This window comes from Bacillus rossius, chromosome 1 (genome assembly GCF_032445375.1).
Source record: "Bacillus rossius redtenbacheri isolate Brsri chromosome 1, Brsri_v3, whole genome shotgun sequence".
NCBI classification, from domain to species: domain Eukaryota; kingdom Metazoa; phylum Arthropoda; class Insecta; order Phasmatodea; family Bacillidae; genus Bacillus; species Bacillus rossius.
In genome coordinates this window covers 264220732-264247285 of record NC_086330.1, presented here as the reverse complement: position 1 = coordinate 264247285, position 26554 = coordinate 264220732, and the positions used below count along the sequence as shown (strand labels likewise).

At 35.4% G+C, this 26554-nt stretch overlaps 1 protein-coding gene across 1 annotated transcript in view; it reads left to right on the top strand.

The window, feature by feature from the left end:
* LOC134527550 (coatomer subunit delta) overlaps positions 1 to 26554 on the top strand; it is a 92558-nt gene that overhangs the window by 43896 nt on the left and 22108 nt on the right. Inside the window, exons 7-8 of the mRNA XM_063360322.1 lie at positions 4389 to 4554; positions 14471 to 14618. Of these exons, the coding sequence (XP_063216392.1) occupies positions 4389 to 4554; positions 14471 to 14618 (314 nt within the window). The remainder of the gene's footprint in view (positions 1 to 4388; positions 4555 to 14470; positions 14619 to 26554) is intronic.

Genomic DNA, 26554 nt, shown 5'->3' with positions numbered 1-26554 from the left:
TATGAGGGAATTTAATGCGCCAAACTATATGGTAAGACAAGCAAAAAAAATTTTAAAAGCCTGGTAAGACGCTCTCAGAAGATGTTGTAAATACTATTCATTCCTTTTATCTAAATGATGAAATCAGCAGAGCAATGCCCGGCATAAAAGATTGTGTATCAGTTGTTGAGGCAAATGGAAATAAAACCAAAATATCAAAACGTCTTATCTTGTGTAATCTGAAGGAAGCTTATACTCTGTTCAAGGAGAAATCCCCCCACATTAAAGTAGGATTCTCTAAATTTGCTGAACTAAGACCAAAACAATGTATTTTAGCAGGCAAAAGTGGCACACATGCAGTGTGCGTATGTACTATCCACCAAAATGTGAAGTTGATTATAGAAAATGCCCGATTAGGAACTCTAACTAATGGTGAATTGAAGTTGTACAAGCAGTGTATGGTCAAAATGCAATGCAATCCACCAGCAATAACATGTGTCATGGGTGAATGTGCCGATTGTCCTGGGGTTACACCTATACAAACAATTCTTGAAGATGCCTTTGAAGAAAATTTGATAGAAAATGTCACCTTTCGTCAATGGGTGTCTGTAGATCGTTGCACTCTTGAGACTTTAAACAAATCTTCAGAAGACTTTATCACTTTCTTTTTGGAAAAACTTTCACCTCTAATAAAACATGATTTTATTGCTAAAATGCAGTCTGCTTTCATCAATGATAAAAAAGAAAATTTAAATGAATCAGAGTTTGTGATAAACCTAGACTTTTCCGAAAACTACACAATTGTGGTACAAGACGAGGCTCAGAGCTACCACTGGGCTAATGAACATGTAACTCTTCACCCTTTTGTAATTTATTACAAAAGTGAAGACAAACTCAAACATGTCAGTTTTGTTGTGGTATCAGATTGCTTGGAGCACAATACCGTGTCTGTTTATACGTTTCAAAAGAAACTTATTGAATTCTTGACAAAACATTTCCAGGCATTACCAAAGAAGATTTTCTATTACTCTGACGGGTGTGCTGGGCAATATAAAAACAAAAAAAACTTCATAAACTTGTGCTACCATAAAGAGGATTTTGATGTTGAAGCTGAATGGCATTTCTCAGCTACGGCTCATGGAAAGGGCCCTTGTGATGGGATTGGTGGCACGGTCAAGAGACTAGCCGCTAAAGCTAGTCTACAGCGGCCATATGACAGTCAAATCCTGACAGCCATTCAACTTTATGAATGGGCAAAACAAAATATCATTGGAATACATTTTACCTTTTCAACCCAAGAAGATCATATTGAATCTGAAAAGTTTCTGGAGGAGTGTTTCAACCAGGCTATTACTATTAAGGGTACTCAAAAATTCCACTGTTTTATACCTGAACCATTGAGTCTCTCAAAACTAAGAGTTAAAGTTTTTTCGGAAAGTCAAACTGAAGACACTGTAGCTGTTCAAAAATCACCAGATAAATTGCAAATAAGTGATGTAAATGGCTACATAACGGCAGTGTATGATGAAAAGTGGTGGGTTGCTTATGTTTTGGAGAAGAAGGAAGAAGATGATGAATTAAAAGTAACATTTTTACACCCTCCTGGACCGGCAACTTCATTTTCATATCCAAGGAAGCCTGATGTGTTGTGGATATCAGTAACGGACGTCCTCTGCAAAGTTTACCTACAACTCCTACTGGAAGGATTTATACACTTACAGCTGAAGAGACACTAAAAATAACTCAGGCAATGTCAAGTAACAAGTGAATTTGTACTCAGTAAGTAAATGGAATGCCTATTTGTTCATGTACAAACAATTAATACTACCATACACTACATAAACCGTACTGATTTTAGAAATCAACTCTCATTTCAAATATTTTTTACCTATTGAACCCATTGCATGCCCATTTTGAAATTTTGACACATGCTTCCCATAAGTACAACCTACTTTTAAGAATTTTTTCAAAATTTTTTGGGACGCACTTTTTGTTTTATTCAAAATCAAAATTTTGATTTTAAGTTTAGAAAAAAAAATTTTTATAACAACCTATGGTGTGTTATATTTCATAAGAAAGCCCATTAAAAATGGAGTAAAATGACACCACTCCCACCTTTCTAGCTTAATTAGAACAGCTTCTAGAGCAATTTCAAAAATGCTCGTCCAGCGTTTTTGAGCGCTTTTTTGAAAACTTTACATAGCTGTATTTTGGAAACCGTTAGAGATAAAAAATTAAAATTTAATATTTTTCTTATTCTTAGTACATACTACCACTATACAAAATTTGAAGAAGTTATAAAATGGTGAGGTAAAATTTTAATTCAAAGTGTGTTGATCTGACATGGAATGTCTCACAGTTGACACATATTTTTATACTAACCATTTATTTCTGGGGATCGTTAATAATTAATTATTGGTATCAAGACATCAAGATGAACGTAAACTTGAACACGTCACGGCAGCAAGAAAACTGGTGCGTATACCAATAAACTGGTATTAGAACTGGACATAACTGGTACACGGGAGGTGGAGCTTATATTTTTTTCCGCTAAGCTCGCATCTATTGGCTGGCTGCTGATGGAAGGTCACGAGTCTGGGCGGAGCGTACTGCGCATGTGCAGCTCAGAGAACAGAGAGAGCCAGCCGGCGGCCACAGCTGATCGAGTACAATGACCTTTCTCCGCGCACGGCGCACTATTGACGGTAATTTACTTCAATTTGCCGCCCCCTTTTTTTAAATTTTAATATTTTTAGTGTGGCGCAATGCGTATGTCTAAAGTAGCTCGTATTTGTTCTGAACGCTGCAGGATGCGACTGTATTTTAATTACCTTACTTTAACGTTCTTAGAATTTTTCATATTCAATTTTTTTTTTTTTTTCGAAAATCTGTACGTACGACCGAGGTGTACGTCCGAACCGGGGGCCGTACGAGCGAGGTTTTACTGTAATGCTGATTTGAACACGTTTTTAAATGCTAAAATAATGTTTTAACATTTTAACTACAATAAGCCGTTTTCCAAGCATCACCAAAACAGCAAATCATTATTTGGGAATACCTGCCACAGAAGTATCCAGTGAGCGTGTGTTCTCAAGTGCTAGCAATGTTGTGACACACAGGCGGGAACGGCTGTCAGGGAACATGTAGAAGAACTGGGTTTTTTTGCGTCAAAATCAAAAATAAGGCTAAGTAAAAACTGTTTGGTAGGGTTGTTTTTTATTTGAATTGCAAAAAAAAAATCATGTTGAGCAATGCTAATTTTGTAATTTGATGTAATGTTTTAACTTATATTTATTAATTTTTAAAAGTGTATTTAAGATACAGTAAAAACATTTTGCAATAACAATTTCCAGTTTCATCAGGTATGTTAGAAAGACAATACCCGACCCGACCCGACCCCAAATTTTTTGTGTAATTATCCGACCCGACCCGACCCGGGTTATAAATACACTATCTGAAGACCTATAATTTACACTTATATATAAATACAGTGGAATTGTAATGTTTAGGGACATTTATTTATTCAATATGCGTTAATCATGTGAATATCATTTGTTTTGTTCAAAAACGGCATTTTTTAAAATTTATAATAATACTGAGAATTATTTCCAAAACCTAGGAATACTACAGAATTGAAGTTAAGAATGAACGCACATCAAGTTATGTGATAATTTGGATTCAAAAATTGTAAGGAATCTGTGACATAGGTGTCTACGTACATGGTAAAGTATGCATTCCAAATTTGAAAAGCTTGTTTGCCACAAGGACTGTTCAGGTTACAAAACCTCATAGCATATTGTTCGTCCATGTTTGAGTGAAGATATGACTTGATTGTGTGAGACTTGGCCAATATGTATGCATTGGGAAAAATACAGCATTGCATTAAATTCAACAGAATGGTATGGCTTATGAAATATAAGTTGTTCAATCAAGCCTACTACTGCCGATCCAGAAAATTTACCAATACTGGTGTATTCCTATTCCAATTTATTTTCTGTAACACATAAATACGTATAACTAAATGCAGTGGAATTAAAAAAATGTTTATTCGTGATATGACGACATGTCAAATTTCATCAAACAGAAGAGCATTTAAGTGTTTCATCATCACATGCAATACATATATATACGTAGTTGAATGCATGTTTCTGGAAGTGATAGGTCAGATTCTGGAGTACCATAGTTGGCTAGGGGTTACCGTAGCAGGAAAAGCAAATTACTCATAGTTTAATCTGGAAACTTAAAAATTTTTTAAGTTCACACTGCAATAAAAAATATGTATCCCTATACCGATCTTCTGCAGATGCATCAGGCACGTTCATTTCTGAAACATGAACAAATGTAGTTGTCATGGTTTACATGGGTAGTGCCGGCGTGGAGTGGGGATTCAGTGCGTGCTGGTGCCGCAGCGTGCACCTGCGCCAGGAGGAGCGGCTGGTGCTGAGCGTGGGCCGCGACGGCGGGCTGCAAAGCTTCGAGCTGCACGGCCTCGTCACGCTGCGCATCGCCGACGAGAAGTGGGGGCGCATCAGGGTGCAGCTGGAGAACAAGGACGCCCGCGGCATCCAGCTGCAGGTGAGGCCTGTGTCCTGGTCTTCCCCATTGTCATGACATGTCACCACTCGTACATGTATATCTACAAGGTGTTTAGTTGTTAATTTTTTTTTTTTAAAACAGGTTGTTCATTTGGTTAATAGCAAAGTCATTATAGACAATACAGTGAAACCTCCTTAATACAAACCTGAGGGAACAGAAATTTACCCACTTTGTAATAACGAGGTTTGTAATAACCATACCTTTCCACAATGTGTACATTACATATGTCAAAACAACTACAAAAAAAAAAGCACAAATTTCATTATTGATTTTGAAAATATTTCAATATTTGTATATAGTATATACGGTTGAAAAACAATTTACATAATTATTAAAAAAATAATATAATAAGTATTACAAAACTACATAAAATTGGCTTAAGTAAAAACATGGTTAGGCTACGTGTAAAAGTTAACACAAAATGTTTTACAATTTTGAATGACATGTTGCTAAATATTATTACTGTACATATCTAGATCACTGAGAAGATTTAGGTAAAAAAAAAATGAACTAATTTAGGTCTGCTTTTCATTTTTTTTGAATACACTTTGGACAAAGCCACACAGTTGTTCAAAGGCTTTGATTGTTTCAGTGTCAGCATTGCAGCACTGTATTTTTGTTTCCAGAGTATTAAGAGCTTTCAAAATTCAGTTCTTTTGGGCAATGCAAGTGTTGGTGGCTCTTCACAGTCTACGGCTTCTGTGTTAACATCACCATCAGTGGTGTCACAGTCTGTCAACTCAAAGTCATCTGGTGTGGATGATTTAAGAAGTCCGTCATCTATTTCTACAAAACTGTTAAACTGTTCCGTGAAATTTAGCTTACTTTGAAGAATTTCCCATTCCTCATTATCCACACCAGCACTGTCGGCAGTATCACACAAAGAAAGGCCAATTGAGGCAGAACTGCCACTGGGAACATGAATGGTGGTGCTGATACTACCAGGGCTGCAGTCCTCTGTAGCAGATGATAGTTCAGGGCCTGAAGCTTCTTCATTGGTGGCTACTGCAGGGACTAACTTCTTGAAACAGTTTTGAATCACTGTAGGTTGAATGCTATACCAAGCCATACAGATCTTTCGAATAGCATCCAAAACATTCCATTTAGTCAGCTGTTTCTTGGCATCCAGGCGACGCACAAGAAATTGGACAAGACTCTTTCGGTACAGTACAATCCGTTTATAACATTCCCGTTTGTAACATTTTCCCGCCTATAACACCATAATTTCATGGTCCCGTCATTTCTCCATTTATAACAATGCTTTAATTTCTCGCCTGTAACAATATTAAAATTTCTTCAGTCCCGCCTTTAACGTTCAAATTTGCTTTGATAACTGCCACAATTTTCAGTATCCCTTCCTTCAAAGTCATAATTTAGAGCGAAACCATAGCTAGAAAATATAGCACGCATAATATACAAACATCAGATGTTTACATTTGTGTAGTTCACCATAGACGTGGTACACACGCACTCCACAACTTGCACCGGATCGACTATCAATATGGCGTCCTGTTCACGCTCGTTAGCCTATGACTTGTTCCATTATACATATGATGCAAATTTTGTGCACTGATATATGGTCGGAAACAGTGCTACTGATTCTATGGTGCTGGTTTTTGTTTCAAAGTTTTAACACCGTGAGATGGTTAAATGTTCTATGGATATATTCACGGCTTTTGTTTGTGGTTAACCTTTATAGGGCTGGGCCGATGCTGATTCCGATTCCTAAGTATCGGCCGATATTCAGAGTATCGGCATCAGCAGCATCTGTAAAATATTTGCCGATACTTCGCGCCGATACCTCAGTCCAAGTTCTTAAACTGTATTATATTGTTTTTGTTAGAAAAAAATCACTAAGGAATAGTATTTCACGCAACTGGTTTTTTAAAGTCAAAACTAATTTTTAAAATAGATGTTTGGTTTTGTAATTTATGCACTATTACCCTAAGTTTCTTTCCCACAGCGCTACTGTTTTAAAGAAAACCGGTCGTGTTGATTGTTTTAAAAATACAATGGAGCCCGAGAACCATAGAGACGTGGATACTATAAATGTATAAATGTCCTAAACTTGAGTTTATACCATTTCTTATGTACCAATGTACTCTATAATGCTTAATAATTGTACTTATGCAGTATGTATGTATATATGTATTATCTGTATAAAATTGACTTGACTTGTTCTATATCCCGGAGCCCTTAACTCCATATGGGATCCACTGAACAAAAACTGAATAAATAAAAAAAAATTCATTGCCAACTGTGGAGCAAAGACTGCCTCACGTTATGTTTACCAGTGCTCGCCATAAAGTAAATTGCACTCGTGATCACGTTTACAGAACTCGCGATCATAGAAACAGTTGCTGAAGAACGTCTGAGTAGCTTGCCCCATCTCCCTGTTATTTATATATCTATGGGTTTGCTGATATTATGTTATTGTGTTTGTTTACAATTTAGTATTTACGTTAGCTTGAATTGTTAAAATTTAAACCTAAAGCAATATTTTAAGGATTTTTCTGAAGGTGATGATATGGCTGGGAAGTAGGGATGGGGCGACCGAATCCAATATCCGCCGAATCCTAGGGATTCGAAGCTTCGACACGTCTGATATAGGATTCGTCAAAGGATTCGGTTTTTTACTATTTCCGGAAAAAATAATACAGTAAAACTCGCTTACGAGGTCCCGCATGGTAGGTTTTTCCGTATAAAGCATTTAAATTGCCCGAGGTCTCATCATTTACGCCATTAAATGTGTGATATAAAGTCCATTAAAATTTTTTCTGAAACTTCATGTCTCAATTAATGGCGCACGTAAATATGAAGAAAAGACAAATGAACAACATACGAAGAAATATGGATTATGTACCATAACTACAGTACAAACCCAATAGTTATTTTAAGATAATTACCATAAAAAGAACCAGATTCTTTGTAGAATACCATAATTACTACAGAAGCATGATAGCTACCATATTTGCACTATAGTTACCGTAACAACCGAGATGTATATTTACCGTGATAGTAATATATTACCTATTTATTTATGACATATTAAATTAAAGAACATTGTTGAAAAAAAAAGGATGTTAAACTTTGATATGTACGGTTGGCACATGTTTCTAAGAAATAATGCGATCTGAAAGAATGCAGTACTACTACGAAAAGTGAAAATGGTACTCGTGGATTTTTAGGTTATGGCAGTCTCTTTCGTTTTTCAGTAATATCGGCCGAAAATTAACAAGCGTACTGTATCGGAAGTCGGCAGAAATGCAGATTCAACTAAATATTGGCAAAATCGGCTTCTTCAGTACAGCTTGATGACATGAGTAAACATATTTCAGACTTCAGGATATTGAAAAAGACTTTAATTTCCATGTAGGTTTATTGTGTGTATGTTTTTTTGCAGGTGTAAATTTAATTAAGTAAAATGCTTTTATTTTTATTACTTTCAATTGATTAGACTTTAATGACCAGTTACAGATATTTATGACACTAATTTTGAGGTTAAGCAATTTTACTAAAGCATTCCAGCGACGCAGGTTGCCAGTGAGAGACGCTTCTCTTCTGCTGGAAACAGTATCTCCAATCGTAGAGCTAATTTAACTCCTGAATGTGCAGAACAAATTATTGTTCTGCATGATAGATTAAAGAACAGAATTTAATACTCTGTGACAATCTCTCTCAGAATTATTGTGAGGAAAAGTGGAAATATTGAAACATTGTTAATGTACTTTTCAAACAACATGATTTTTGGTGCTAAGTTTGTTGAAGCTCAGTAAGGACTCCAGAAAAATTGACAAGGATGAAATTTTTCCAAAGATATGTTACATTTACACAAACATATACGTACTTGGTTATGTTAGTTGGATAAAATCAGTTACTAATGAACCAATGGAAACAGGTAAGATTCAATGGAAAAATTTTTTTTTTTTTCTAGCAGTGCAAAATGTAAACAAACTCTGTAAATAGTTACCCAAAATTAATAAGCCCACTTCATTTTAATACTTTATTCAAACATTATACTAAGTTTAAGATAAAAATAATTTCCCAAAAGTGTAACTGTACCACAAAAGCTCGAGCTCGGCTCGAAGTAAAATTCTTAGGCTCGCAGACCTCTAGTTATTTATAGAAAAAATCATAACCGCTAATCTGTATTAAAACTTAAATTTTTCAAAAAAATTTTTTTGTCTTTATATACACTTATACCAGAAATGTACCAAACTACATGTGATAAAGTCAAGGGACTTTTAGTGCAAGCAGAATACATCTCACTTACATTAGATATGTGGACATCATCTGTTAAAAGGTTTGGGTTTGGGTTTGAGATTCAGCAATTCCAGTCTAGGATTTGAGTTAGGATTCGGATTCGAGGAAATCAGGATTCGCCCCATCCCTACTGGGAAGAGAAGTGAAGTTTGGAAATAGTACTTCACTCTTCAATCAAATGAAGATTCCAAGTCTACATGCACTTTCTGCCATGTAAAAAATATCACGAGGTGGGGCAATGCTTTAACATGTGGGGTGAAAAAAAAGTATTTGTGTGCGTTTTATTATTATTGTAAGATGCATGTTAGTGACTGTTTTGACCGTTTGATGGTACTGTCATTATAATATGAAATTAAAAAATACTTTATAAGTAAAATATCTTTTCATAACACAAACATTTCTTTGGTTAGTATCGGCATCGAGTATCTGCAGTATCTGCTCATAAGAATCGCTATCGGTGGAATCGGTGAAAAGTGGTATCGGCTCAGCCCTAAACCTTTACCGTAATTTTTTTTTTCACTTACTTATTGTAGTCACTGTCGTATTTAATTAAAATACGCCGTATTGAAATTTTATTCAGGTCATTTTACGGCTATGATGGCCGATATATATATATATATATATAAGCGAAAATCATATTCTGTAGCTGGAAAAATTCAGTTTATTAACCAAGTGGACAGGAACCCCAACAAAACGCGTGTTGCGATTGCAAAAGAGTTGAATATTTCTGTTTCGACTCTGAACTGTATCATACAAAACATTTTTTTCTTTAGCATATTATTAGGTATTATCTAAAAATAAAATTAACCAATTTTCCACTCTATTGCTGTACTTAGTGTATTACTCCTGTACTTTGTGTTGTTTTACCTATACTCTTTAATTTAATCAATCCATGCGTAAGTTATACAAAGTGAAGATGTAATTTTATGATTTCCTGCTTATAACATTTTCCTGCTTATAACATTTTTTTAAGTTGGTCCCTTGGAGAATGTTATAACAGGGTTGTACTCTATATCTTTTTGACATTATTAATAATGCCTTGATCAAGAGGTTGCAAAATGCTGGTGGTGTTGGCAGGTAAGTACATCAACTGAATGTTGTCCAATTTCAGTGATTCAGATGAATGAAATGCGCATCTATCAAGGAGGAGAAGAATCTTTCTGTTCTTGACAGCCATTTTCCTATCCAACCGCAACAACCAATCACGAATGATTTTAGATGTCATCCATGCATTTTGGTTGGCTTCGTATTGGCAAGGGAAATTTGTGACTCCCTTGAAGCAGCATGGTTTCAAATCTTTCCTATAACCAACGGGTTAATTTTGTCGCTGCCATCTGAATTGCAACACAGTGCAACTGTGATTTTCTCCTTGCTCCTCTTGCCACCATGGCAGGGCTCCCCTCAATAGGCCATGGTATGGTCTGGTCTGGTAAAAGGTTATAAAATACACCAGTTTCATCCATGTTGTAAATGTCTCTAGGACTGTACTGGTTGATGGTATTTTTCAATGTTTCCAGCCAATCGTCAACTTTCTGGTTATCTACATCGGCAGATTCACCACACACACTACAAAAAACCAAATTGTGTCTGTATAAACCTCTGCAACCACCCATTGCTACATTTGAAATCATCAACCCCACTTTTCAATGCCAACATATCAGCTTTTTTTTTATCATAGGCCCAGAAAGAGGCAAATTTTAACTGACGTTGGCAAAAATGAATACCATAAATATAATCCACATAATACAGTATGTGTAAGTTGCAGGGTACCGGGTTTGAATCCTGGAATCAGGACTCCATCCAGTAACCTTGAAACTGCACTTTCAAACATACAACCGTATTACAACTAAACAAAGTGCAGTAAAGTAGTTTAAATCCTTATACTGTTAGTAGGAATCACGCACCAAATGTTCATCAAAACCGGGGATGTAATTCCGATGAAAATTATGTAAATAAGAAATGGAGAAATTCTGTGTCTAACTTCTCCATTTGATTGAATATGACAATGGTCAACATAAACTAGACTAGTAATCAACTAATCATCATACACATTAAGAGGATAGTTTACAATGGATGTACTCATTCATACCCAAACATGTGCGTCATTGCTCAATAGTGAAATAATATATTTTTAAGTTTTTTAACATACAAAGTTTAACATGTGGAATTGCAATATGTTAACAATATTTCAACTTCACGCAAAGCAATCTAGGATACAAACATCTATAAAATATATGATATAAGTTTCAATGATCATTAATTAAAACAAAATGAAAGTTCATTGAATGGTACACAAATAATCATAAACCTTTTACCAATCACGTCTAAGATAACAGGTACGTAATTACTACAACGGTTTTATTTTTAAAGCTATCAACCTTATGTGTATCATCATAAATGGCTCGCTCACAAATGTGACATCATGGGCCTACAAAAGCAAAGGAGTACACCAGAACATACATCCAATAAAATAATATCACAGAATATTGAAGCATATTCCATACAAAGTTAAGCCGACACGTGAAAGCAAAACATAGGGACACACCGTAATACAATCAATACCTGAACCTAACTTAGCACGTTGCCACAGTTGACAACCCAGTCAATGGCACACATCGCTCTAAAATGCATTATTTACAGGAAAATTCAAGCAGTTAAACGTGAAAGAGAGTTCAGAAATCTTAAGATTAAAATTTTATCATGAACTCAAACATGAAAATACCACAAAAAATTAACAACCCCCAGTCTTTTAGGAAGTTAAGTCTACCCGATGCAATAGAAATTTGTAAAACAAGCAAACAAGGGAGGTCAGACTAGCATACACAATATGATATGAGACATAGTAAAGCCCTCACAAATCCTGGACACAAGAAAATTAATAAGAAATGGAAATTTAGAAAAAGTCAAATCCAAAATATAACTTTACGCCAAACCTTACGTTAACTATGACAGAGCCAACCTGTCCTAGGAAACTAATTATTTACTTGCTTTGTCCCATTGACCAATTGTGCCGCACATTTAAAAGTAGACTAAGTGTAAAGTTATTTAAAACATGGAGACCTAAACCTAACAGATGATTCCAGTTTGAAAAGAAAATAATAAAATGAGAGCGAGCAAAGCCTCTACAGGCCTATTTAAGCAGGAACCTACAAAGCAATGCACAAGCACCAACACAGAAAACAGGTAACAAGGGACTAGGGAGGAAAGGCTCTAAACGGTAGGATTGGAAAGGGGAGAAGTGGAGGGGAAGGAAAATGTTGGTCGTGTTGCGCCAGTTCCAATGTTCAAAGTAGTATCACTATAAGTTACTGATGGACAATCAGAATTTCTATAAACTGTAGTGCTAGCGTCGTGTGCTAACATATTCTCAAAGTCTGCCATTATTAGACATGTTGGCAGCCTTTAAATACAGTTTTTTATGTAAGAGCACATCAAAAAATCCAGGAGCTACCGCTAGTGTTCCCAACAGCATTTTGGATTTAGTATTTCACATGAAAGTGTTATCTTCATATGTATGATTTACATGACAAACATGGGAGTGACGATATTATGTATGTATAGCATAAAAAAACAGCATAAATTGCGGGAAGCAGATTGTAGGCACGTTGTTTGTAATCATTGGAATTTATTTCAGTGCATCAAATGAGGTTAAAATGGAACCAAAATAAAATGGTGCAAATAACTGGAAAACATAAAAACCGGTAATGTAAAATCGGGGGTTCTACTGTACTATTTAGATTTCTTTCTAAGTCAATAATTACAATGTTTAGTGTTCAATTTTGGACTGCGAACTTACCAAATTAATTTGAAAGTGTATTGAACACTTAAAAGGCAAACTATGTATTTTTACAGTCTTTTTTTTTTTTTTTAGTTTTTAGCAAAATCTTAACATTTTTTTGTAAAACCATGAAGTTTAATGTAAAATATGACTATTTCTCATGTGTTGATCGATGCCATTTCTGAAAGAATCATGTATTACATCATAGATTTTTAACACAAGACAAAATTCAATGTAGTGTATTTTTTATACTACAGGTCAAATTGATAGTATCGTAATGACAGATGTGAAAAGTTGCTCATGACTTAACCTAATTTTCTCCAGCTTTTTTCCATGACTAAAATTTTTTCTTCGTTTTGTTGATGTAGTTATGTTACGCACACCAACAATTGATGAGTTACAAAGACTTAAATATTTTTTTAATTTCTGAAATTAATTTTGGTGCTTAATTTATAAGAATTTTATGTTGCTATGTACCATACTTGCGAACTATATGCAGTAATCTGATTGGTTGGACCGGAAGCTGGTGGTGTAGCTGGACGAAAAGAGGTTAGATGTTTTTAATATCTGTTTTCGGACCAATTCCGTTCCTGGCCTGCTTTTGTCTCCCCAACATAAATTGTGCATGTGTTGCGGCTATTAGCCTAGTATGCAGCTATTAGCCACATTAACAGTACATAGCAATTCTTATTTAACATATTTTACTAAAGTAAAAAAAATTCTGATATTCGAGGTAATCTCTACAGACCTCAAGATTTTTGAATTCTTTAGGTTGGCAGGTATTTTTGTCTTTTTTAATACGTCAAAAGAACAACTAACCAGTCTTTAATATTAGTTATTTTTTTTGCTTTCACAGAAGCCGCCACTACACATACTTACACAGGAAAATTTTCGGGAACCACACACTACCGCATAATAAAAAAAAATCTAGTCTATTTCATACAAAAGCATAAATATTTTTAACACAGCTTTTTTGCTAAATAATTAGGAAATGGAGTATATTAACATTTTAAACCCTGTTTATTAACAAACTTTGGTTGTTAATGGCAGCCAGATAAACTGTACCTACTTTAGTTAATAATCTTACGAACACATTTTCTGCCAATTTACTTTATAATACAAAATGGTTATTTATGTTTGATTGAGTGTTTTTTAATTTTTAATGTCTGTTTTGTCATAGGTATCGATAAATGCAGCAAGTTATCTATTGCTGTGTCTCTTGGTAGATTGATCATGATTCATGACTATTGATTTATACACCATTGCAACTATTACGTTCACTTCTTTTAATGGCCATGGCAAAAGACTAACTTTTTTTCTGTTGTAGTATACGATTGTGTACTTTAATTAATTTTACCCCCACTACTGGTATGCATGAGGAAGTGGATACAAATAATAATTTGTTTTCAATTTGAAAATGTAAAAAAATAGTCTCAGATTTCAATTGCCCACACAATGTTTTCCACTACTGTTTATGCTATACAGTAGTGAACTAACTCCGAATAATTTTTTGTGTTAAAAATTCCAACTTTTATTCATGTTTTTCATAGTGTGGTCCCGTAGTCCCACTGGGTATTTATATCACACAAATGACTTAACTTCAACAGTCAATCAATATACTGCAATGTTTCGAAGTATACTACATCAAATATTCACCACACTTTGTAAACAGTATTGAATATTTGATTTTAAAGTATTATAATTCAAAGTCAAATATATACAAATGGTAAACTATTAATACTTTAATATTCACACACCCTTATATATCCAGTCATTAAGATTTATGAAGATTTGTATGTGTGCATTGTGTGTGTTGTTTATAATTAACTAGTATTTTGTTGCCATGTGTTTCAGACGCACCCTAACGTTGACAAAGAGCTGTTCAAGTTGAAATCTCAAATAGGGTTGAAGAACCCGGCCAAGCCATTTCCACTGCACACAGACGTCGGAGTCCTGAAGTGGAGATTCCAGACGCAAGACGAGTCATGCATTCCTCTTTCCAGTGAGTAGCAGAGAGTGGCTAGCATCGGTGTGTTTGTGAAAAATATATAGGGGTGCACGAGTTGCGTATTTTGATGTAGAAAAAAAGCTTGGTCACATGGCCCTTGATGTTTCCAAAAATGACAGTTGGATGTTTCACATCAAATATCAAATGATTCCGCAGTGGATATACCCCAACAGCTATGAGTACAACGCTTGTAGCCTTGCCTTTGTTTGCACATTCACCTGGAGATGTCTTAGAGATATTGGACCATTTCACCAAACATTATGAACATTGTACATTTATTTATTAAAAACTAGTGATGGGTGGAATCCCAATTTTCTCGAATCGGAATCTTGATTACTAATCCCAGAGAGTAACTTGAATATACCCTTTGAATTCGAATCTAGGTGTGGATAGTAGGGATGTGCGGGTACCCGATAATTTCAACTTCGATTTGATTCCTCAACTATTTGAACCCGGAACCGAAACTAAAATTTGGAATCGAAAAATTCGGGCAAATTTTTCAAAAGTAAAAAAAAAATTGAAGAAAGAAATTGACGGTTACCGTTTAACTGATTGCTAGACTTAAATTTATTCGTCAATTATCATTAATGTAACTCGTAAAATTGTAGCGCACTTTCACTCAAGCAAATTTCATAACGTTATGAAATATAGGTTAGGCTGAACATTAAAAATTTTTCAAAGATCGTGTATGATATAATTTACACGTTCATAACCACTAACTGTTTAGGCTTGCAAATATAAATACCTTACGGAAACTGCTTGTTTATGAAACACTTTTAACAATCAGCTCAAACATTTTTATTTCTGCCTACTTACGGCATATTACTCATGACCATTTCTCACGTTGCACGGGAAAAAAATATTGTTGGTTTATTTGTTTTGAAAAATAATTAACACATATTAAAAATGAATTTTACAACCATCAACGCACAATTTTCTGTTAACAGTTAAAATTAGGGATGGGGCGACCGAATCCAATATCCGCTGAATCCTAGGGATTCGAAGCTTCGGCAGGTCTGATACAGGATTTGTCAAAGGATTCGGTCTTTTACTATTTACGCAAAAAAAATACAGTAAAACTCGCCTATGCGGTCCCGCATGGTAGGTTTTTCCGTATAAAGCTTTAAATTGCCCGGGGTCTCATGATTTACGCCATTAAATGTGTGATATAAAGTCCCGTTAAAATTTTTTCTGAAAGTTCTTGTCTCAAATAGTAATGGCGCACGTAAATATGAAGAAAAGACAAATGAACAACAATTTACGAAGAAATATGGATGATGTACCATAACTACAATACAAACCCAATAGTTATTTTAAGATAGTTACCATAAAACGAACTAAAGATTCTTTGTAGATAAGTAGATACCATAATTACTACAGAAGCATGATAGCTACCACATTTGCACTATAGTTACCGTAACAACAGAGATGTATATTTACCGTGATAGTAATGTATTATTTATTTATAACATATTAAATTAAAGAACATTATTGAAAGGAAAGAAAATGATGTTAAAATTTGATATGTACGGTTGGCACATGTTGCTAAGAAATAATGCGATCTGAAAGATTGCAGTACTACTATGAAAAGTGAAAATGGTACTCGTGGATTTTTGGGTTATGGCAGTCTGTTTCGTTTTTCAGTAATATCGGCCGAAAACTAACAAGCGTACTTTATCGGAAGTCGGCATAAATGCCGATTCAACTAAATATTGGCAAAATCGGCTTCTTCAGTACATCTCTACTTTTGATGACATGGGTAAACATTTTTAAGGTTTTAGGATATTGAAATAGACTTTAATTTTCATGTAGGTTTATTGTGCGTATTTTTTTTTGCAAGTGTAAACTGAATTAAGTAAAATGCTTTTATTTTTATTACTTTTAATTGATTAAAATTTAATGATCAGTTACAGATATTTAAGACATTAATTTTGAGGTTAAGCAATTTTACTAAAGCATTCCAGCCACGCAGGTTGCCAGCGAGAGATGCTTCTCTTCTGCTGGAAACACTATCTCCAATCGTAGAGCTAATTTAACTCCTGAACGTGCAGAACAAATTATTTTTCGGCATAATAGATTAAAGAACAGAATTTAATACTCTGACAATCTCTCTCAGAATTATTGTGCTGAAAAGTGGAAATATTGAAACAATGTGAATGTACTTTTCAAACAACATGACTTTTGGTGCTAAGTTTGTTGAAGCTCAGTAAGGTCTCCAGAAAATTTGACAAGGATGAAATTATTCCAAAGATAGAAACATATACTGTTAAACTGTGGTTATCTTAGTTGGATGATATCAGTTACTAATGAACCAATGAAAACTGGTAAGATTCAATGGAAAAAAATGTTTTTTTTTTCTAGCAGTGCAAAATGTAAACACACACTGTAAATAGTTACCCAAAATTAATAAGCTCACTTCATTTTAATTCTTTATTGAAACATTATACTAAGTTTAAGATAAAAATAATTTCCCAAAAGTGTAACTGTACCACAAAAGCTCGAGCTCGGCTCGAAGTAAAATTCTTAGGCTCGCAGACCTCTAGTCATTTATAGGAAAAATCCTAACCGCTATTCTGTACTAAAACTGAAATTTCTCAAGAAAAAAGTTTTGTCTTACAAGAAACAGTAAAAACACAACATATTTGAGGTTAGGAAGGCACCAGATGTTATAAACAAGAATGTACCCAGCCTAAGCTATGTTGATATTATGTTTTGCCTACATACAGCAGTTTAAGAATTTATTAATAAATCTGCCACTTTTCAAAATACAAGCAGTGATGCAAAAGTATTATTGATTTTTACAGTTTGCGCCGTAACCTAATCAAGCACCAAACTTCCACTCACGACTCGAGACCGCTGCGCATCATTAGCTGCATTATCTTCGAACTCATCAAACACTGTTCTGTTTTCTTTAAGCATATGAGAATTTGTTTTTGTAATGGTTTAATCAAGAATATAAATGAATAAAATATTTCACAAACAAACGTAAAAGTTTTCAACAGAAACAAAGTTTTAACAAAACAATATTTACAACAGGTAATTCACACACGAATTACTATTGGCGACACTGGGCACGGAACACAATGGCGTCTCGTCCCGTTTGTTTATTAATTTGTTATCGGTATTCATTTTATCTGTGCAATTGTTTCTACTGAACTGAATATTTTCATGTAACATGTGGTTTATCTTTCGTTGTGAATGGTGATTTAAAGTCATTTACGTGACGTAAATCACAATCAGAGATGTCGTAAGTATGGGAACATTTTGTTCTGGACAAATCTGACACCACCATGGCTGCATGTCTGTTTTGTGGTGAAAAAATATCCCACAGAAAGTCATGTATAACAAAAGTGTTGCATAAACATCTTAAACTCCACTCCGCCCAAATCGCTGTTGATAAACGGGAGAAAAGTGAATCTTCCGGTAAAGGAGAAATTGCAGGGCCTAGTAGAATCTTATCTGAACCTCAAAACAATGAACCATCACTCACACAGCCCACACTAGCACAATTCATGACAAAAAAAATGTAAGTTTTCAAGCAAAGATGGCAAAGGAAAACACATGGGAAGGCTTATTGCAGATATGATACATATATGTAGACAATCAGCCACTGTCTGTAGTAGAAAACAAAGGCTTCAGAAAGCTTATTGCATTTCTGGAACCTCGTTATTCAATGGTTTCGAGAAAATTTCTGGCAAAGTACACTTATACCAGAAATGTACCAAACTACATGTGAGAAAGTCAAGTAACTTTTAGTGCAAGCAGAATACATCTCACTTACATTAGATATGTAGACATCATCTATTAAAAGATTCGAGTTTGGGTTCGAGATTCGGAAATTCCAGTCGAGGATTTGAGTTAGGATTTGGATTCGAGGAAATCAGGATTCGCCCCATCCCTAGTTAAAATATTTCCTTGTTCAACCATACATTTACAAAGATTGCCATTCTGTGACAGTCTTCTGTTAACAGAATAACCAATATTAAAACATTCACGACATGAAAATATTTTAGCGGTGCCGGATGTGTAGACCAGTTGACTTGCCACCATTTATCATACGAGGGTTATTTTTTTTTCAACCTCCGATCGGCTGTAAAAAAAAGGGAATGAATTGGGAAATTATTTTAATGTCAAAAGAAACGTACATCTTTACTCTATTTTTCCACATAATCACCGTGCAGATTGAGGCATTTGTCGTACCGATGCACCAGCTTTCCAATACCCTCTGCATAAAATGATGCCTCCTGCCTATTCAGCCACATTTTAACAGTGCTCTGCAGTTCATAATTGGTGTTGAAGCGTCGTCCTCCAAGCCACTTTTTCAACGTGGGGAAAAGGTGATAGTCACTCGGTGCCAAATCCGGACTGTAAGGAGGGTGATCAATTACTTCCCATCGAAATCTTGCAAGGAGTTGTTGTGTTACGGCAGCACTATGCGGTCGGGCGTTGTCATGAAGCAAGACAACACCAGATGTCAGCATTCCTCTCCACGTGTTGCGTATCGACTGTCTTAGCCGTCGTAGTGTCGCGCAGTATGCAGCAGCATTGATTGTTGTCCCTGGCTCCATGAAATCAACCATTAGCACACCTTGGTGATCCCAGAACACTGTAGCCATCTGTTTCTTGGTGCTGAATGTCCATTTGAACTTTTCGGCTTGTGTGGAGAATAGGTGTGCATCCACTGTTGTGATTAAAGTTTTGTTTCTTCATTATCGAAATGAATCCATGTTTCATCACCTGTCACAATTTGAGTTAAAAAGTGTTCACCATCGTCTGCGTAACGCAGCAAAAAGACAAGGCTGATGCTTTTCGCCGCTCCTTGTTGATGTCAGTCAACATCTTGGGTACCCATCGGGCACAGATTTTCCTGTATCCGAGATTGTCTGTAACAATGGCGTATAGGGCTGACCTTGAAATGAGCGGAAATTGTTCAGACAGTTCTGAAATCGTGTGCCCTTCTGCCTGTAAGAAACGGATGACTCCACGCAGCTCGCATTTCGCCGTACAGTTTATCGTTGCAGCTATGTTGACATTCCCATAACCAAGCTTCAACAGAGGTGTGAGTTGGCCGCTCCACATGGTTGGTGGAAGGGGGTAAACACTACGAGACGTGTCGATTCGTGTACGAGCGATTAGGGTATCGATTAATGGGCATGCCATGGAGAAATGAAACTGTAATCACACTGCAGGGCACTGTTAAAACGTGGCTGAATAGGCAGGAGACATCATTTTATGCAGAGGGTATTGGAAAGCTGGTGCATCGGTACGACAAATGTCTCAATCTGCACGGTGATTATGTGGAAAAATAGAGTAAAGATGTACGTTTCTTTTTACATTAAAATAATTTCCCGTTTTTTTATTACAGCCGATCGGAGGTTGAAAAAAAAATAACCCTCGTAGATCGTGCGTGCCAACACAAAGGAATCGAATCACTGAATCATAACATTCTGTCAGTATCAAAGTACTGTTTACTGTTTATGCTTTTGCCTTTTACAAAACTTAATTAAAGCTGATCATCGTTGTGTGGTTTAACTTCGTGAAGTTAATAAATTAATCATAATTACGTATTTTTTCCGTTTTTAGGGGAACAGATCTTGTTTTAAAAAAACGAAGAAATATATGTTACTTATTGGTTTTAATTTAAATAAACCTACTGGCTAGGCCATGCTGCGTACGTCATATGTGCAGATGTAGGTTAATTAATAAATTATACTTCTGTGCGCAGCACACATCGCACTATCTCGGTGACTCCAGTGAGGCAGCTGACTTTAGCGTTGGTAACATTTGACATCTTTAAACAGTGGTGAAGTGATTAAATAAGTAATGGATGAAAATTGTGGCAAGTTTAAGGGCCGCAGTCATCTTTGGAAATTTTATGACGGCTGAGCGTTCATAGCCGACGGACGTGCGCGCGCGCTCCCCGGCTTCAATGTGCTATTATTTCTTCACCATCGTTAAGTTCGAGTTCCACTCATAATTGATTCATCGCTGCTTAATCTTTCCGACTTTCATGGGTTTTCATTACCCGATAATAATGATACGATCATTGAATTAGTTCCTGACACGGTTACTAAAATGTTCAGATCGCCTACTAAAAAAGTGATTTCTAATTCGCCGGGAATATCTGAAAAAGCAAGTGAAAATTCATCGAAGCAAAAATCATCTAGTGAAGCTTGGACGGTAAATCTTCTGGATCCCACCATGGAAGACTTAATCTCGGCCGTGAAATCCCTCAGTATGAAATTTGACGAGTTAAAAAGCGAGAATATGGTGTTAAAAACCCTTCTTATCGACTCTCGTAGTGAAACTGCAGAGATAAAAAATGAACTGCAACAGATCAAACAGATCTTATCTTCTAAGTCTGATTCTGTTAATTCATACAGTCAAGTAGTAAAAAAAGTCTCCTCAAACAAGAAACTTGTTTGTGTCGAGTCATCCGGTGTATCTGGCAACAGCGCGCCCACCAGTGACCCACTTACAACTCAGCGTGTCTCCAACGACGTCATCAGGAAAAACGGTAAACAGCCCGTCGACGAAGACGGCTTTACCGTAGTACAACATTCACGCAAGTCCACGAATAATGAAAACTCCGATAGAAAATCATCTAACACGGATCGTAAGAAAAATCCCTTGCAAATTGGCATCAGGAATGTTTCAACATTAAGAACAATTGCTAAACCTATTTACAAAAAAACAAAAGCTCTCTTTGTCACGCGTTTTGAGCCGTCTGTCACGGAACAAGAGGTCGTAGATTATATTTCCAACGAACTAAATCTCAAGCAAGTCAAAGTGGCCAAGCTCCGGACAAAGCATAATTCTTACGCCTCCTTCCATGTATCTGTTCTGGAAGAAGATTTTAGTAGAATTAATAATATTGTTTTTTGGCCCAGTGGCTGTTTAATCAGTCCTTTCTTTGGAAAACTGCATCAAGACCAAATTGTTAGTACTAATTCATCTCCTGAAGCTCTCGGCAATTCTACCCAATTACCTCCAAGTTCCTGCAGTACATCGTCACCTTTTACGCCAGCAACTTCTATGCCAGGGCCTGGAGGAGTGCTTCCTACTCACTTTCCAGTGAATGCCCAATCTTAATGAATGGGAAATTGCCTATCAGAATGTTAGAGGACTTAGAACAAAATCAGTTGAATTCTTTGATAATCTTATTAATACTCAGTATGACATAATCTGTCTAACAGAAACTTGGTTCAACGAAAGATGTATCAATGCTCATTATTTCACCGATAATTATTCTATTTTTAGAACTGATAGGGATCCGCTACTCTCATCAATGGAACGTGGTGGCGGAGTGTTGATCGCAGTGAATAAACATAAATTCCCTTCTGTTCAGCTAATTCAATTATATGACTATCGTGGAGTAGAAGCCGTATGGATTAATATTAAAATTGCTTTTAATAAGTACTTAACATTGGGTAATATTTATCTTCCTCCAACTACATCACCTAATCTATTCACATTGTATTTTGAAGCTCTTGAACAAAAACTCGTTAATTCTCATGATAATGTGATTATCTTAGGTGACTTCAATGTACCTGGAATAGATTGGAAAGGTAATCACTATTTCAATATTGCCCGTGCACATGTCAGATCCAAGGCTCAGTGCCTACTTGATTTCATATCTAATTTGGATTTAATTCAGCACAACCTAATACAATCTTCCAATAATCTTCTAGATCTTTGTCTTTCTAATCTATCCCATTGTGTGGTTGAAAAAGCTGTTGAATCTCTGGTCAAAGAGGATATCTATCATCCTACCCTACTTATTAAACTACATATTGAGGCGACCTCACACAATTTTACTCCAGATTCTATTTTCAGAAACTACAAAGCTGGTGATTACTTAAGCCTATATAACTCTCTAAAAACCCACAATTGGGATGAATATTATAACACCACTGATGTAGATGCTCTTGTAGATCAACTTACATCTTGTATCTGTGATAAAATCAATACTCACATTCCATTATCCACACGTAAGGCCTCTAAACATCCTTATTGGTTCTCTGGTGATTTAATTCATGCCTTAAAATCTAAAAAACACTTTCATAAACTCTATAAAAGAAACAATAATACTCAGTATTACCTTCTTTTCTCTAAATATAGAGCACTAGTTAAAAATCTTATTAAGCGTGATAAAACTAATTGGAATCGTAGTATCAATAATAAGGTTAAGAATAACCCTAAAAAATTCTGGAGATATGTCAATGTTATGAAAAATGGTTATAGTGAATCTCATTCTCTTAATGTCAATGGTGATATCTGTAATGATCCAGGTATTCTATCTAATGTCTTTGCTAAGTACTTTGCTAGTGTATATGTACCATCCACCAACCACCCTCGTATCATTGATCCCGATATTATTCACGATTCAATTCCTGTATCATTCTTATCAGAAAGCCAGGTCTTATGGGGAATTAAATCATTAAAACCAACTATGTCTACTGGTCCTGACGGTATACCAAATTTCATTATTAAAGGCTGCTCTTTTATTCTAATGCCTCTATTGTTGCATCTATTTAATACAAGTCTAAAATCACAAGTATTTCCCACTAAATGGAAAATAGCTAAGGTTATTCCCATACATAAAAAGGGTAGTAAACTCAGTGTATTTAATTATAGGCCTATATCATTATTAAATGGCTTTACTAAAATCTTTGAAAAAATAATATTTAAACATATTAACTTCCCAATAAACAACAGATTAGCTCCTAATCAGCATGGCTTTAGAAATAGTATGACAACTTCTACTAATCTTCTCTCATTTATTAATCCTATATACAATAAAGTTACAACAAGGGGGCAGGTTGATGCATGTTATTTTGATCTGGCTAAAGCCTTTGATACTGTCAATCACTCCATTTTACTAGCTAAGCTTTCTAACTTCGGTCTCTGTAATAATTATATAACCTGGTTTACTAGTTACCTTAAAGATAGATGTTTCTTTGTTTCACTTAATAAAAAAACTTCTACTTTATATCATGCTACTTCTGGTGTGCCTCAAGGGGGTACTTTATCTCCCTTACTATTCAATATTTATATCAATGATATTTTTAAAGTTCTTCATCATACTACTGGTTTTCTGTTTGCTGACGATCTTAAAATATCCAGAGAAATTTCCTCCTTAAATGACTGTCTGCTTCTTCAATCTGATATTACTGAAATTGATAATTGGTGTAAAATGAATTTAGTTTCACTTAACAAAGATAAAACAAAAATTATTTCTTTCACAAGGAAAATTCATCCAGTTAAATATGATTATTTTCTTGACAACTCAAAAATTTCCAAATCTCTTAGTATAAAAGATCTTGGTGTTATTCTTGACTCCAAACTATTCTTTCATCAACATGTTAATTCTTTAGTATCCTTTTCCCGTAGAACCTTATATTTAATAAATTATATAACTTACTATGCATCTAATATTGAATCCATTCTTACTCTTTATTTGTCCTTAGTCAGAAGTAAACTCGAATATTGCTCAGTTATCTGGAACAGTATTAACACCACCGATAGTGACAAAATTGAATCCATACAAAATAAATTTTTCAAAATAATTAGTTCTAGACACCATCAATTACCCAAATTAGAATCTCTTTCAAATCGTCGCATCCATCTGGATGCCCTGTTTGTGTTTAAGTGCTATAGTTCAAAAATTAATTGCTTATACTTACTTGATAACTCTGGTATTCGAGTCCCGCAGTTCAAAAGCCGCCTTCGATCCCTATTATGTTCCTTACACAATAATAATGATTTAATTTACAGACTTATCTCAAATTTTAATAAATATGAAAATTTTATTATAAACTTTAAATTTTAATTTTTATGATTACCCTAATATTTTGAGTAATTTTATAATCCTGTTTATTCTTCCCATTCTAGATCATTTAGTTAAGATTATCTCTGTTGCTGTTTTGTTTTGTTTTGTTTTGTTTGTTATTGTGTCGTCTTTTATTATCCTGTGTATGTTGTATATATTCGCTTGTATGTGTCGTCTTTTATTATCCTGTTTATGTTGTATTTATTCGTTTGTATGTGTCGTGTTTTTATTACTTGTTCTGTGCACACCTCCAAAGCTTCGGCTGTTGGTGTGCATGTCACAAATTTAATAAATAAATAAATAAATAATAAATAAATAAATATCAGAAAGCCATTTCAAATGTAAAACTTGTGGAAGTAAACTCAAACAGGTGCATGGTAGCACTTCTAGCATGGCGAAGCACTTAACATTACACAAGAGTCTATATGCAGAGTACTTACAACTACAGAAAGAATTAACTCATGCACCTTCCACATCAAGTAACAAAGTACAACTCACTCTGTCAGCTTCGTTTAGTAGCCAAGAAAAGTATGGTAGAGACCATCCCAAAGCTATTGCCATAACCAATGCCATTGGCAAAATGATTGCTGTGGATCTACAGCCATACAGTATGGTTCAAGATAAAGGCTTGAAAGACTTGATGGCGCTAGTTGAACCCAAGTACTCCCTACCAGACCGAACAACATTCTCTAGGCGTGTAGTGCCAGAGCTGTAAAATGGTCTGGTGGAAAAAATGCACACGAAAATCAATAATGACTTCAAAGAAGGCGTCAATTCGGTGGCATTTACAACAGATATGTGGACATCACGCAGTAATGACAGCTATTTATCATTAACATGTCATTATGTGGACACAGATTTCGTTCCTGTTCATCACATGCTGGGGAATGTTCTTTTTACCGGAGAACATAGTGGGGAAGCAATTGCCAATATTCTGCTTAGACTAAATGCAAAGTGGGAAATTCCAAACACTATACCTATTTACATAATTTCAGATTCTGCTAGAATCATGAAATCTGCAGCAGCTAAAACCAGTTGGCATTCATTTAGCTGTTTAGGGCACACTTTGCAGCTAGCCATAAATGATGCCAAAAAGGAAACTCCTGGGATTGAGGCGCTCTGCAAAAAAAGTTGTGCTATAGTGGGGCACTACAAACATAGCTCCCAAGCTCGTCAGCGTCTTCATGAATTACAAAAGCAGATGGGAAAACCAGAACATGAATTGATCCAGGATGTAGACACCCGATGGAACAGTGAGTTTGCTATGTTGAAACGACTTGTTGAACAAAAAGAGCCTATTGCTGCAGAATTAGCTTCTTCTGATGGTGTTGACAATTTAACTGCCAATGAATGGAAACTCGCAGAAGGGGCAGTCAGAATTTTAGAGCCAATAAATGAAGCAACTAAAGAATTTAGTAGACAAGACTGCCCCACAATTTCTCTAGTTATACCAGTTATTGATGGGATAAAAAAACTTTTTAGGTACATTTGTGTGCAAAGCAGAACCAGGCGAAGGCATAATTTTTGGACAAAATTCGTTGAAGGCTGTATTCTCAAGATTTTCTGATTACAAATCAAAAGATGAATATGTTGCTGCAATGCTTGTTGATCCTAGATTTAAATCAGTACTTTTGAAGGATCATGAGAAAAAGAAAGGTGTAAGTATTTTAAAAACATTAATTTCCAAAGTCTGTGCTGATAGCAGCCATTCTAAAGCACAAAGAGTTGAAAGCCAAGCTGAAACCCCAGGGTCTAATTTAAGTGTTTGGAGTTGCTTTGAAGAACAGTCTGCAAAATTGGATGCATCATGTTCAAATATTCGGAAAGATATGGTGGAAAAAGACATCCTTTTGTACTTAAATGAACCCATTCATAAACGTACTACTAATCCATATCAGTGGTGGCAAGAAAACCAAGTTCGCCACAGATATGTTTCTGATGCTGCGAGAACACTATTGTGCATTCCTACAACATCTGTTCCAAGTAAACGCCTGTTTTCCTCGTAACAGCAAGGAGAGAGAATCTGTCTCCTGAAAGTGTAGAACAGTTGTTAACCTTCTTACATCAGAACCTGTAGGCCTAATCGTGCAATAATGTA